The sequence below is a fragment of the Cheilinus undulatus genome, linkage group 3, assembly GCF_018320785.1.
Source record: "Cheilinus undulatus linkage group 3, ASM1832078v1, whole genome shotgun sequence".
Taxonomy (NCBI): Eukaryota; Metazoa; Chordata; class Actinopteri; order Labriformes; family Labridae; genus Cheilinus; species Cheilinus undulatus.
Window position 1 is genome coordinate 26,821,325 of NC_054867.1, and position 13,479 is coordinate 26,834,803.

Below are 13,479 nucleotides of genomic sequence, written 5' to 3' on the forward strand. Positions count from 1 at the left end.
CACTGAAGTTGTGTTGCCATGTTGCCATCTATGTAGACGATGTATTTCCGTTAATAGATTCTTGATAAAAAAGATTTTTTATTCTCCATCTACCAAGTCTTTTCTAAGATGAAACTTTCCATGTGATCTCAAAGGCACATTTTTTAATTGCCTTTGAAATTCTGGCTCCTTCATGGAGCTGAATTTTTTTGACAAACGTGTCAATGTGATATTTGGATTCAGATTCTGAAGCTAAAAATATTTTTACCGGTTTGTTGTATCCATATAAAAGATGTGAAAGTGGCAGACAGGGCAACTGAGACTGACAACATGATGGTGGTTTTTGCCTTTATAAATTGCTTAAACAAAGTATTCACCCCTTGGATGTCTTGCTCTTTTAATAATTCTATAAACAATCATGATCAATAAAATTACGTTTTTTTAACCAAAAAATCTGCACAGTAATATCAACTAAATAATAAGTATATTAATTGTAAAATAAGTGGCTTTAGAAATATTCACCCTTTCTAGCCAGTATTTTTAGTAGAGTCTGTGTGGGTAGGTCTTAATCAGGCTTGCACTTCTGGATATTGTAATTTGACTCCATTCTTCTTTGAAAAACTGCTCAAGCTCTGACAGGTTGCACAGGGATCAGGTGTGAACAGAAACTGAACAGCCCTTGTCAAGTCCAGTCACAAATTCTCTATTGCGTTGAGGTCTGGGTCTTAGCATTCACCTTGTTGTCTTTAAACGATTCCTGCTTAGCTTAGCTTTCACTGTGTGCTTACCTATGCATGAAAAGAAATAAATACAGACCCAGCCCTAAATCCAATGTTGGGACCAGATTTATAAGAGCCTCTGCTAACCTTTGGTGCTGATTCCTCGAAGGTCTGTGACTTTCATCAGCATGCGGGGAAACATGTGAGGCTTGTTGGGACGTCTGCGGCGGGTGTAGATCTTCAGAGCCTCTAGTAGCGGCTCCTGCAGCTTGTCTACCTTCTGCGGCTCCTCCAGATCCATACGGTCTGAAACAACAGCAGACGCAGAGTTAAATGAAATGGCAGAATGTGGAAAAAATGACACTGAAAATGCAACAGGAACAATGACATAAGGGGGCACATTTTACCTCCACAGATAAGGCAGATGGCACTGAGTAGGCCTGTCTCTGTGTCGTCCATCTCCAAAGGCAGCAGCTGGCCAGCAAAGGCAAACACCAAGTCTGTGAGAGGGCCGAAACCTGCGTTATGCATCTGTGTTCTGTTGAGAGTCAAGCCGTCTGAGAAGGTCATGGTGTCCTGTTCAGGTGTGTAGCGAGTGCATATCCTCAGCATCTGAAAACAACAGAAGAAAAATAGAAACAGTGATGAAGCTGAGTCTGTGGAGATAATAGTGAGTGTTAAAGATCCCATCTCTACAGGTTAGGCAGCGTGAATAATGAGAAAGCGTTAGAGTGGGGAAACAGGTGAAGGGTTAAAGAGGAGTAACAGAGCGTTTGCTTGGTACCAGGATGTCCAGACATGCAGATTTGAGGAGGGTGATCTGGTCAGCAATGGTGAGAGTGGTGAAGCCTGGTAGCCGCTTTGCAAACTCCACTATCTTTATAATGCACTTAGTGGACAGCTCACTGAACTTATCCCACAGGCCCAAGTCCAGCTGTACTCTGTGGTCCGCACTTGAATTCTAGGAGAAAAAAGAGGGAGAAATTGATCTGCATTAGTTCTTCCTGGAAAATTCAGGGCTAATACTGCGTGAAGTGTTTGGAGGTGGATATGATGTTTTTTTTTTTTTAACTCACTGTGGTATATTTTCCAAGTTGGCACAGCGATGGAAAAGTCTCTTGGTGAGCTTTGCTGACTTTATTTACCAGCTCCTCCAGCTCTCCACTCAGCTCATAGTTCTCTGGTAGCACCACCTCCTCCTTCACATCCTTTTTCTTTTTGTTCCTGTCGTTACGCACCGCTACAGGAGACACAGGCAAAATATGACTCGTTTAAAATCTAGACATGAACTTTTTGTAAAATGAGGTGTTACTTCACAAAGAATCTACTGCATTGTTTCTTCTCACCTTCTTTGGACATGCCGACCTCAAAGCATTTCTGCAGCCGGCAGTACTGGCAGCGATTACGTGTCACTTTGTTGATCTGACAGTTCTTTTCTCGGTGGCAGGTGTACACCATATTCTTCTGGATACTGCGACGAAAGAAACCCTGAAAAAAATTAAAAACATATTTTGAATGCTGGTGCACAACAGAAAAACTGCTCAAAGAACAACCCCATATCCAAAAAGTTTGAATGATTGTGGCCAGTGTCAGGTTGCTGGTATTAAATTTGAAATAAGCAAACGATTTTTCAAAATTTTGAAATTTTAACATTTTATAAGTAGCCTTGTGCGATTTCCATTTAAGTATGGGACTTCAGTTTTAGAAGTTGCCTTATTTTGTCTTTATTCACAGTTTACACAATGTCCTAGTTTTACAGTTATGTTTAGCTATGCTCGCATCCTGGATGGCTGTGGTTCTGGTTGTGGTTCTCCTTCTGAATTTGAATGCTTTTTTTAAATAGTTGTTTGGAGTTTGGAAAAAACTCCTTGTGAAAGCTTTCAGTGCAACAGATATTTTGTGTAGCCTTCCCCAGAGCTGTGCCAAGCAACAATCCTGTCTCTGAGCTCTGCAGGTAGTTCTTTTGGCCTCAGGGCTTAATTTATGCTCTGATATGTATTGTCAGCTGTGAGGCATTCTCTAGAAAGGTGTGTGCCTTTCCAAATCATGTTCAATCGATTTGATTTACCACAGGTGGACTGAAATCAAGGTGTAGAAACGTCTCAGCAAAGATTCAGAGAAATGGGAGGACGTGTTTATGCAAAGGGTCTAAATACTTATGTCAATGTGGTATTTTAGTTTCTTATTTGTAAAATGGTTTCACTTTGTCATGACGGGATACTGAGTGTAAATAAATGACAATAAAAATTAGTTTTTTATTTTGACTGAAGCATCAGGCTGCAACATAACAAAACTGAAAAAAGTAAAGTGGGTCTGAGTACTTTCTGAGTGTTCAGTATATAGGTTGCAGTGTTAGTAGGAAAACTCTAGAGGGCAGCTTTCTAAAAGCAAATGCTCCTCAGTGCAGACATCTGTCCAGCTGAACATCTCACTCTCACTGGACATCAGCTGTTCACTTTTAACTCATCCTGTAAACTCTTCATGTGTCTCCGGCCTCATTTACCTTGCAGCCCTCACAGGAGCTCACTCCATAGTGATAACCAGATGACTTGTCCTGGCACACAAAGCACGGTTTGTAGACCCGAGGAGGGGGAGGAGGGGAGGGAGAACTGGGCACCATCTCCTCTGAGCTGGTGCTCTGTGTCTCCACAGCTGTGTGAGAGAAAACATAAACATTTAAAAGTCTCTTATTATATCAGAGCATCTTGTTTACATAAGCGCTTAATGTCTTTGAAACCATGATGAAAGCTAATACAACCGCTGATTAAGAGAGAGTGGTCAACAAACAACCCCCAACACCACGCAGGCCACCCCACGGAGCCAGAAGGCAAGCTCAAAGGCAGACATTTTTAAGAGAAAAGGGAGGAGGAAGGGGCTCTGCTGATTGACAGGGACTTAAAAGAGACACAATTAGCTGATGGCCAGATGGCCCTGCTGATAAAATGCTGATTGGCAGCTGAGATTTGATTGGCTTCTCTTTTTACTGCCAGGTTGGGGGGAGCAGAAATACCTCTGTTGACTTTTTGACTGACATCTTGAATTTTTGCATCTGAGTGTGTGTTTGTGTGCACACATGCACATGCACGGGCTCACATTTTTATTTGAAAGGCCCGTCCAATCAGAGCTGCCTATATACCTTGAAGCCCATGTGAACAAACAGAGGTGGGATGTTTATGGGACTCGGCTGTCTCCCTTCGTGCCTTCTCACTGTCTCGCTAAAGAAAATGGCACAGTACATGTAACACCATTTGCTGTCCACGGGCAAACTGCTGCTAATAAAAAAACGTCCAAAATAAACAACATAGAAGAGTCGCAAGGACAAGAGTGAACAAGAAAGTGTCGCTCCTTCTGTCATATTGAAGAATACAGATAGAGGAGCAGAAACATGCCTGGTGCACATGTGAAGGTGATGACTAAAGAACAACCAGATCCCTTCAAACATGCCTTTCAACTTTCACCTTCACTCACCCCAACTTCACCTCCCTGGGCCCTCTCCCACCCCCACTCCCTTGTTTCCTGGCCCTAAATTCCTCAGTGCAGGCTGGACAGGGTTTAATAGTGGCCCAGGCTCATAAGCGGCCCTATAAAGGTTGTGTCTGGGATGGGAAGGAGGCCCCCCGGCCGGGCTGACGGCCTCTTTATTGGGATCCAGTCACCTTGGGCAGCTATTCACATCAACAGCTTCATCCTTGGATCCCTTCCTAGTAAAAATAAAGAATCCAGGGGTCAAAAACCCAAAGTCACAGCCCCTCCTGTCACCTTCAATGGAAAGCACAGGACTGAACCAAATGTGCAACCCCCCCAAACACCCATCCTACCCCACTGCAGCAACCCCAACCTGAACCCGCAGCTTGTCATTAACAAGAGTGGTAGGGTTTCAAAAAACAGAGAGGCAGAGGCACAAAGGAATAATCTAATAAAAACAGAGAGAGAGGAATGAAAAGAGAAAGAAAAGGAGGAGTGGGAGGTGCGAGCGAGGACACAAACTTCACTGTGTCCAAGAGGTGAAATAAAATCTGACCATTTAACTTTGACCTTGACTGAAGAAGGCCATTACTAACTACAAGAGCAACGACTCACTCAAAAGTTTAAAATGTGCTCGAATACGACAGAAAATTGGTCCAATCTGACGGTGTTATGACGTGTTTCTGTGTGGAACTCACAGCCGTCATTCAAACAATAGAAGGGATTATTTGATGAAAACACAAATGAGAAAATAAGTCCTTATTTGTATCTGGATAACGCACTCAACATTGACCTTAAAGCTCCTATGAGGGACTTTCATGTGTTGATTCTGGCGTTCCCAGTGGACAGTCATACCTTTAATGTCTTCTTATTGTGTCCTGTATGTGTTTGCTTTTTTTTTTCTTTTTACATAAAGACTAATTCTGTTTTATTTTTACAGTCTAATGCATCACTTACCCAGAATGCTAGATTGGAAAATGTCAGAAAAAACTACTGCAACAGGATGATATTGACTTTATCCAACACCAACCTTGCAGCAGCAGTTTCAGGCATTAAAACTAGAAATGATTCTATCAATTAAAATCAAATCAAATACTCTCATTGATTTAGTAGCTTCTTTACTATTTTCAGTGACTTTCATGAGCAGCTAAAACCTCACAGAAGCTTTAAAGGGCTCAGCTGGCTTTGCTTTAGTGATATATCAGTGTGTGTTCTTAAACCATAGTGTGCGTATTAATCACTGGAGAGGTTGGAGCTCATAGTGAGAATAATCTGAAATCTAAAACACAACTGAGATTACATCTCACTACTAGCCAGTAATGTTCTGAAGACATACATAGAAAAACATTTAAAGAGTGTGTGGTTTTGAAGCCCCAGATAAGGCTTGAATAGTACTGACATCTTTATCTTTCACTCTTTATATTTATAACACACTGAAATACAGTGCTTAACAAATTTATTAGACCACCCTAACCCTGACCAAAGTAAGGTTTATGCCACAGCTGCCCTAAATTAACAGCACTGATAAAACCCAAATAATTTTTTATGTTTCTGCAATGGTTAGTACACCAATATTAGAAGCTCTTTAAGCCAAATGATATTTTTAATGCTAAAATAGAACTATTGTTGTTATCAATGAATTTTCAAATGTACTGATTTACAAAAAAATGGAAGAAATAGTAAAGCACATTAATATTTCTTGATTAATATGTCAAATTATAGTTATTTACTTGCATTTCTGAACAGAAAAAATAGTCGTAGTGGTTGAACGTTATGCTTGATTCATTTCTGACTCCTCAGAGAAGCCCAGTGAGCCGGCTCAAATTTGGGTGAATTCAGTTTGAAATTCCACATTCCTGTTCAAAATGGTAAAAAGTGGAGAGCTCACTGAAAATGAAAGAGTCCGCATTAAAGCACTTCATGATGCTGGATGGTCTTTGAGACAAATATGACAGGTGGTCTGACAAATTTGTTAAGCACTGTATTTAACTGTTAACTTTTCTCACCCTCCAAAATAAAGCTGTGTACGCTCAGCTGCTTGTATTTTTCACAGTAAATGTATCCGTATTAACATTTAACAGTTTGTCAAGTGTGTCTACTGATAGTATATCAAAAAGTGTGAAACATTTTTAAACTGGTTTCCAGATTAAATTACCGATTTACATAATATAAAATCATTTAACGTTGCATGATCAGTTTCATGTTGCCTCACTTATCTTCTTTGTGTTGAGTTTGGCACCCCATGTGGACAATGATGTACCTTTATCTCTTTTCTAATTTGTCCTGTACATGTAAAAGTTGTGCTTTAAAAAAAACCACATTGCTGTCATATTACAGTCAGTCAAATCACTTGTGAGTCTTTGCTATAAAAACGGTAACTAATGTGGATTTGGTAGCATGCTTTAAATGGCTATATTGAAAGAAATTTCCCAGCTACATACCACTATTGTATGCAGTATGTCCTGTAGACTGTGTTCTACCTTAGTAAGGAGTATGACTGCCAGTCAGTCATTATTTTGTAGTTAGCTTGACCCAGTTAAGCTGGTTTCTAATCTTGGAAAAACTGAAGTAAACAAGAACTTAAATAATGGTTAATACTACAGCATAGCACCATGTGCGGTTGGAAAAAACCTTACATGATTTTTACAGAGATGAAGAAAAGAAAAGAAAAGACAAGGACAAGACAGAAAACAGCACACAAGTTCAGGTTGCAAGCAGAGCAGCAGTGACATCAAAAGAAGGAGAGATGGCTGTTTAAGATTTTGTTTTCACTAAAGAGCCAGATCACTTCATTGTTACTTTGTAGCAAATTCTACACCACCTATATTTATCTATATATCTAAATCCTTCATAAAACATGATTCTCCACAATTAAGGAAGAAAACTCAGAAAACAGACCCACCAGCACTTACATTAAAAAAAAAAGTAGCATTTCTATTCATTTTACCACATGAGGAAATGCAAAAGGAATGCACTGAGCCCCTCGCCTCCAGTTTCCCCTTTGGGAGGATTTGCTGCTATGCTTTCTTTCCCAAAACAGACAATTTAATGTTTTTGTGCTTTTGACATTAATCTTGGTTATCAGATACGACTTGGGTAAAGTGCGCAGGGCATTTTTTTAATCTTCTGACATCTGTATGGATTAAAGCAACAATAAACAATGTTTCCCCATAAAAAAGTAGCTTTAAAGTCAATCAAACTGAAAAAAAAAACTGTTAACAGAGAGATTGTCTTCTATCCAATTTCCACAGAGCATCTCCTCACCTGCTTGTAGCACTATGTAACTTTTTCTGCTGCTGCAGTTATCTTGCAACAAGTGCATAAGGCTTAATGGCACTTGTTGACACACCAGCTGGTGAGCCTAGCTTAGTGCTATTAGAAAGGATGGCAATGGATGATGCTAAGATGAGAAAAGAGAGAGTAATCCAACCAATGTTAATTTTATCAGTGAAAAGTACAGCTTAAAATGTTAGCTGACAACCTTGTTTTCTGAGCAAGCCAAGACTAAGACCAGCTAAAAATAGATCTTTGATGACTAAAACTCTTCTTCTGACAGTTTCCAGCTTTCAAATGTTAAATCTATTCTGAGTATATTGGAGAAATGTCAGCTAGTTTATGAGAAAACAAATAGCTGTTTGTTCCACAGCAGGTAAATACTTTAGTTTGGAGGCTTCAGAACTCAGGTAGGTGTAGGTGAATGAAGGGTGCTGTAACCTGATCACTGTTTTCTGTTTATATAGAAACACTGACAATGTAAAAGTGGAAAAAATAGCTCCCATTGAAATGGAGACGATGCATCTGGCGCCAGCAGAGAGTTAGTGACTGACATTGTCTGAGAGCGGGTGAGGAGGGGACATGACAGGGAGAGACAGGGTGAGAGACGCAGGGCTGAAGGCAGCGTGAGACGGGGTGGGGTGGGGGGACTTTACCTGGCGTGGAGAAAGAAGCAGAGGAGCCAAAAACTGTCAGTGCTGTCATCACCCTGAACTGAGCTCAGCCTCAGAGCCTGGGCCTGAACAAAAAAAACCCTCTCTCTGTTTTAACCCAGGAGTCACCCCTCAGTGTGTCACAACATCAATCAGCACACCTTAAAAACCTCTGAGACGCACAAGAGACAAGAGGACTTGGCTGAATCAGTCTCATCAGGTGGCTGGAAATATGCAAAGCTCTACTATAAAAACAGGCCGTCACTGCAGGAAGGTCATAAAGAGGATATTTTAGCTTTTTATTTTGTGAACTTCATGAGTCTGTGCCCATACATGTAACTAAACTTGTGTTTCTGTGTCTTTTCCACCTTCCTGCTCTCCCATTCACTCTGTTTGTTGTCAGATCAACACATCTGTGTTTAGACAACAGAAGCTCCCCTGAAAGCAGAGAAGTTCTTATCAGCTCTGAAGCTCAGGAATTATTCAGCTCTGAGAAGAGTTTTGTTTAAACCCACAGAGCCTAACAATACAGTACACTCCTATACATTTAAAGTATCCTGATGGTAATTAAAGCTGCTTTGTGGGCGACCTGGGCTGAAATCAAGCCTGTGGCTCCTTTTCCGCATGTTGTTGCCCATGCGCTCTCACCAGTTTCTAACTCTATCCACTATCTTACCCAAGTAAAAGCAAAACAGCCAAAAATGAATAAAAAAAGATTAAATCTCTACCCTGGGCCAAGGTTGTCAAAAAATTTGATATTTTGATACAACTTAGGATGATTTAATTTCTTTTTAAATTAATGATGGCACCAAAAGAAGTCTGTTAAACTTTAGATGCTGCTTTTAATATAAATCAGGCTTACACAGAGAGATAACTGTCTAAATTGCACACATATGTTGGCATGTTACATTGGGGAAAAGCTGCCAACGTACTGTGCAATGTAGACAGTGTGATGAGTTTGTCTGCAACTTTTTGGAAGTTAAAAAAAAAACACAAGATAATACTCAATACTGGATACATAAGACTTCTACTTTTCCTGATGCAGTACAAAAGCAGAAATAGCTATTTATTTAGCAGATCTGGTTTGATCTGGCGTATGTCGCTTTGACAAGAGTGTTTGCTTAATGGCACTTTAACATAGTAGCATAATGATAATTTAAAACCTTCTAGAGAAGCCAAACTAATAATATAATTTGAATTAATAAAAAAAAACATCGTTGAGAGTATTTCTCTTAAAATAAAATGAAATAAATCTTACTTCTGATGAAACATCTTGTTTCTTTAAACCTGAACTTGTATGACCTTTCTGTTTTATTTCAGTGCCTTTGTGAAGCACTTTGTAGCCTAAATGTTCTTTGCATAAACGTGCTCTAAAAAGAGTTGTGATTGAAACTTGGGGGCTAAAAAAAAAAAAAGTAGAAAACGTAAACAATCAAAACATTTTAATATCTCTAGTTTATGTTTCTTTGCGTAACTTAGTCTTTTTAATTTTGATTAAAATGGACTTAAGATAATCCTGAATCACAAGTCAAAATGAAGTGGTTCCCAGTGTTCTTGCTGGAGTCAGAGTGGAGTGCTTTTTGTGAATTATTTTCATACTTTTGGTGTGGAGAGAGTTGGGGAAGTTCATTGCAGAGACTCTGGACAAAACATTTGATTCCTCTCTTTCATTTTTGGGCCCTAGAAACATTTCTGAAAGTCTCAGCAAAAGGTATAAAGTACCTCTACAAGATTCATGGTTGGCAATAAAAAATCAACCACCAAATGCTGGCTTCAGAGGAATCCTTTCAGCTTAAAATTACTTTAGGGCTGTCAGAATTAACACATTAATCATGGTATGATTAAGGCTCATGATTAATGAATCAATCACATGCAGCCACAGTTAGACAAACTAAGTCCATCAATGCGCCTTCATGTCTTGTTTCCCTTTAAAACCTCACAGTCAGCTCAATGGAAAAGTCAGTGGCACAGTGTGATATCAAACATTTACCTCTTTACCATTCCCATATTTCCTTTTCTATCAACAAGTTATTTTTTCTAAGTGTCATGTCTCTGATCTGCCTGAAGTTCCCTTTTTCTTCTGTATCCATACAGTAAGTCAATTATCCTTGGTTTAAAAAATTCTAATGAAACAAAAACAGCTTTAAATGCAAAACAGTGGAATTAAAAATGCATCAAAATGTGAGATTTATTGCAATTAACCTCAGGAATCAGGAAAATCCCTTCTGTCAAGTATAAATAGGAAGGAGAGCTACACATTCTCCAGTCTAGTTTTTTTCTTTCCATTATAGTAAAATATAAGAAATTAGAGGCATGTCAAAATAATCTGTTTTTACTGTCATATGTATGAGCAGCAGCATGTTTGGTCTGTGTGGCATCTACAAAAGAAAAGTGATTTGCAGTGATTCAAGGGGATGATCTACCATTTATCTACAGGAGAATAGAAATGAAAACAGACTGATTTCAAAGAGCTGCAGTTGGATAAACTCTACCCAGTGAAACTACCCTCTTTTTTAACAGATATCTACAGTGTGTTTCCTCCTCTTGCAGTGGCTGTGTGGTCGACACACTGTGACATATGGCCTATTGGGCCTGCAGCCTGACTCAAGCTGCCAACATCGCACATCTCATTGAACTAGACTTTGGCCTGAGGCTCAAAAGAGCTTCACACTGAAGACACAGGAGGGCAACAGTAAAGCCTGTGGTATCATTATAAAGACTTTTATCAGGACCAAACTGGAGCTGTAATCACCTTTGAATCATTTTGTTCCTTACATGTAAAGTTTGTTGTTTATAAATAAATGGAGGACTACTGCATAAGTGCTGCTAAATCATTTATTTTAAACCCAAGGCCCTCAAAATATGAATTTGTAGTGCAAATTTAGTTTTTATATAACCCCTCATCCCACAAAGTGTTCAGCAGCACACTGAGGAATGTGCGTGAACATGTGAATGTGTGTGTGTGTGGGCTGCTGCACTGGGCCACAGGTCGGCTGGACTGTGAGTGAGGGGCTTCAGTGTCACAGCAAAAGCAGAGGAGGGAGGAAGAGCGAGGAAAACAGTGCAGTGAATGTCACTCTGTTCAAAAAGTGATGAGTTTATGATGATTTAAAATGACAAAGTTAATTAAAATAAATTCTTGTTATATGAGCTGCTCTGCTGTAATTACAATATGTATGTGTCCTGATTAAAATGACTGTACTGTCACTGTATTGTAATGTACCATTGTAATTCATGGCGGGATAAACTGTGGGGAACAGCTACAGGCTCAAATATGCTGAGTGAGTAATTACCACGACAGCAGGGAGGAGATGGGGGAGATCTGACTCACAATCCCTTTCATCAGCTGTTCTAAGTTCAATACCAGCCCCCCCCCAAGCTCAAACCTCACTAATAACCCTCGTCCCCCCACCCCTCTGTCCCCTCCTGCCTTCCTGCCCAGGAGGGAGGAGGAGTCCTTCCTGTCATTGGCAGCGCCTTGTAAAGGAAAGGCTGTGAAAACCAGGCTACTGTCCAGGAGATGGCTCAATAAAAACAGCAGCAAACACTTAAAAAGGAGGCGCGCACACACAAACAAATGAAACTGCACAAAGGGACACACATTTGGAGAGGCTCACTTATAAAACAGCAGTCCTGGACACTTCTTTAAACTTATAAACATTTGCAGAGTTGTGAAAAGCATAAAAAAATTCAGCTCAAATTTAAAGATGTCAAACTATGTGTGAGGTTTCACAAAGTGGCTGTGGTGTATTCCTGGTCTGATCATTTAATATAATCAATTATAAAGTTTAATTATATCCCTTATTTTATCACAATAAGCCTGTTATGTTTCTGTCTCTAATTTAGTTTCATTTTCACTTAATTATAACATGATCCAAAGGCTTAAACACAACATTACAAAGACATTTACAAACTATTTTTTCATGAAATAGCTACATTTTAAGAACAGTTTAGTGGACATATCAGATGTATCATTTATAGCTCAGATTAAATCAAAGGTTTTCTCTCAGCCAATGTAAATGAGTTGTGGTGCAGACTGGGTTGAGAACTGTGACGCTACAATCTGACAAGTTTAAACAGAACTCAGTGAACCCTACAAGACGTTCGTGATGTTTCACTCAAGAAAGAGAGCTGTAATTGTAAAAATATGCAGAACATTAAAAGTGGTGCAATGATTGAGTTTTGACTGAGAAATACAGGCCTTCTTCCTTCAATGACCTGCAGCGATTAACATCTAAAAACTAAATTCATGAGTCTGTAGGAGCTGTAAATCAAAGGTGATGAACAACTAAAACTGACACTCGATTAATTTGATCATCAGATCATTAGAGTAACCTTTTGATTCTAGTGTTTGTAGAATTAAGAATAAATAATCCAATGTGTAATGAAAGAAAGAATGAAAAAGGGAAAGTGAAACAGAAATAAAGGGGGAAAAAAGAGACAAAAAGGAGTTAGAGAAAGAGAGAAAGAGAGAAAATAGAATGACAAAAAGGCAAGAAGTAAAGGATAGAGTAACAAAAAAGAAGGAAAATTCAAATTAAAACATTGGAGGAAAAAGGGAAATGATAAAGAACAACTGAAAGAAGTCAAAATGGAAGCCAAGAAAAAAAAAATAGATTTAAAATATGAATCAATAAAATGAATAAAATGTAGAAAGAAAAAGAGACAAAAAAGAAATAAAGAAGAAAAAGGGGTAAAATACAAATAGAGAAAGAAATCAGACACAAAGAAAGAACAAGAGGTTGTTGATTTTCCTGTGGTGTTAGTGTTCAAACTTGCATGGTTTGTTGTAATTTGAAACCTTCTGACCACAGAGACCACTGTTTATGTCCTGAAACTCTGCTTTCCTTTATTGTTTTAACTCTGTCATTTCTGGCTCAGCCTGTGGCTTAAAAACAGCACAGATATCTGTAAATGCCCACAATTATCTTTCAATCTTAAAATGTACTCAAAGTGTCTGTTTGTCCAATACTAAGATAACCTTACAAGTTAGACCTACCGTTATACTTAGGACTTATACTTTTTTATCGAGATGTCATCATTTTTTTCCTGCTCTGTATATTTCAACCATGCAAAACTCATCTTAAAAAGCCTGTAGGTGTATTTCAAAGACTTTCTAAGAAAAAAATTAAGTTTGTGATTCTTGTTACAATCAGAAATCTCTCATTGTCCAAGGAGGAGCTAGAAGGGGCAAATATTCATGGCTTAGAACCATGAATATGCCCGCTCCCCTGTGTATTTGATTCCTATTGGGCAGTTATTATATTTTCAAGCCATCCTAAACACAAATATAGTTTACAAATATTTTAAGAACGGTATACAACTTGGGCAAAACAGTGAAAGTTCCACCTTTAAACACCCTTTAAAGCCATCATAATTATTAGTTTCTA

The 13,479-nt window shown here is 38.9% G+C and overlaps 1 protein-coding gene across 3 annotated transcripts in view; it reads right to left on the reverse strand.

Moving 5' to 3' along the window:
- LOC121506814 (retinoic acid receptor gamma-A-like) overlaps positions 1-13,479 on the reverse strand; it is a 73,134-nt gene that overhangs the window by 3,054 nt on the left and 56,601 nt on the right. For all 3 annotated transcript variants that reach the window (XM_041782717.1, XM_041782719.1, XM_041782720.1), the window contains 6 exons: positions 3,202-3,350; positions 2,045-2,186; positions 1,775-1,938; positions 1,483-1,659; positions 1,106-1,310; positions 846-1,004 (listed from right to left, as the gene is read on the reverse strand). In XM_041782717.1, the coding sequence (XP_041638651.1) occupies positions 846-1,004; positions 1,106-1,310; positions 1,483-1,659; positions 1,775-1,938; positions 2,045-2,186; positions 3,202-3,350 (996 nt within the window). The remainder of the gene's footprint in view (positions 1-845; positions 1,005-1,105; positions 1,311-1,482; positions 1,660-1,774; positions 1,939-2,044; positions 2,187-3,201; positions 3,351-13,479) is intronic.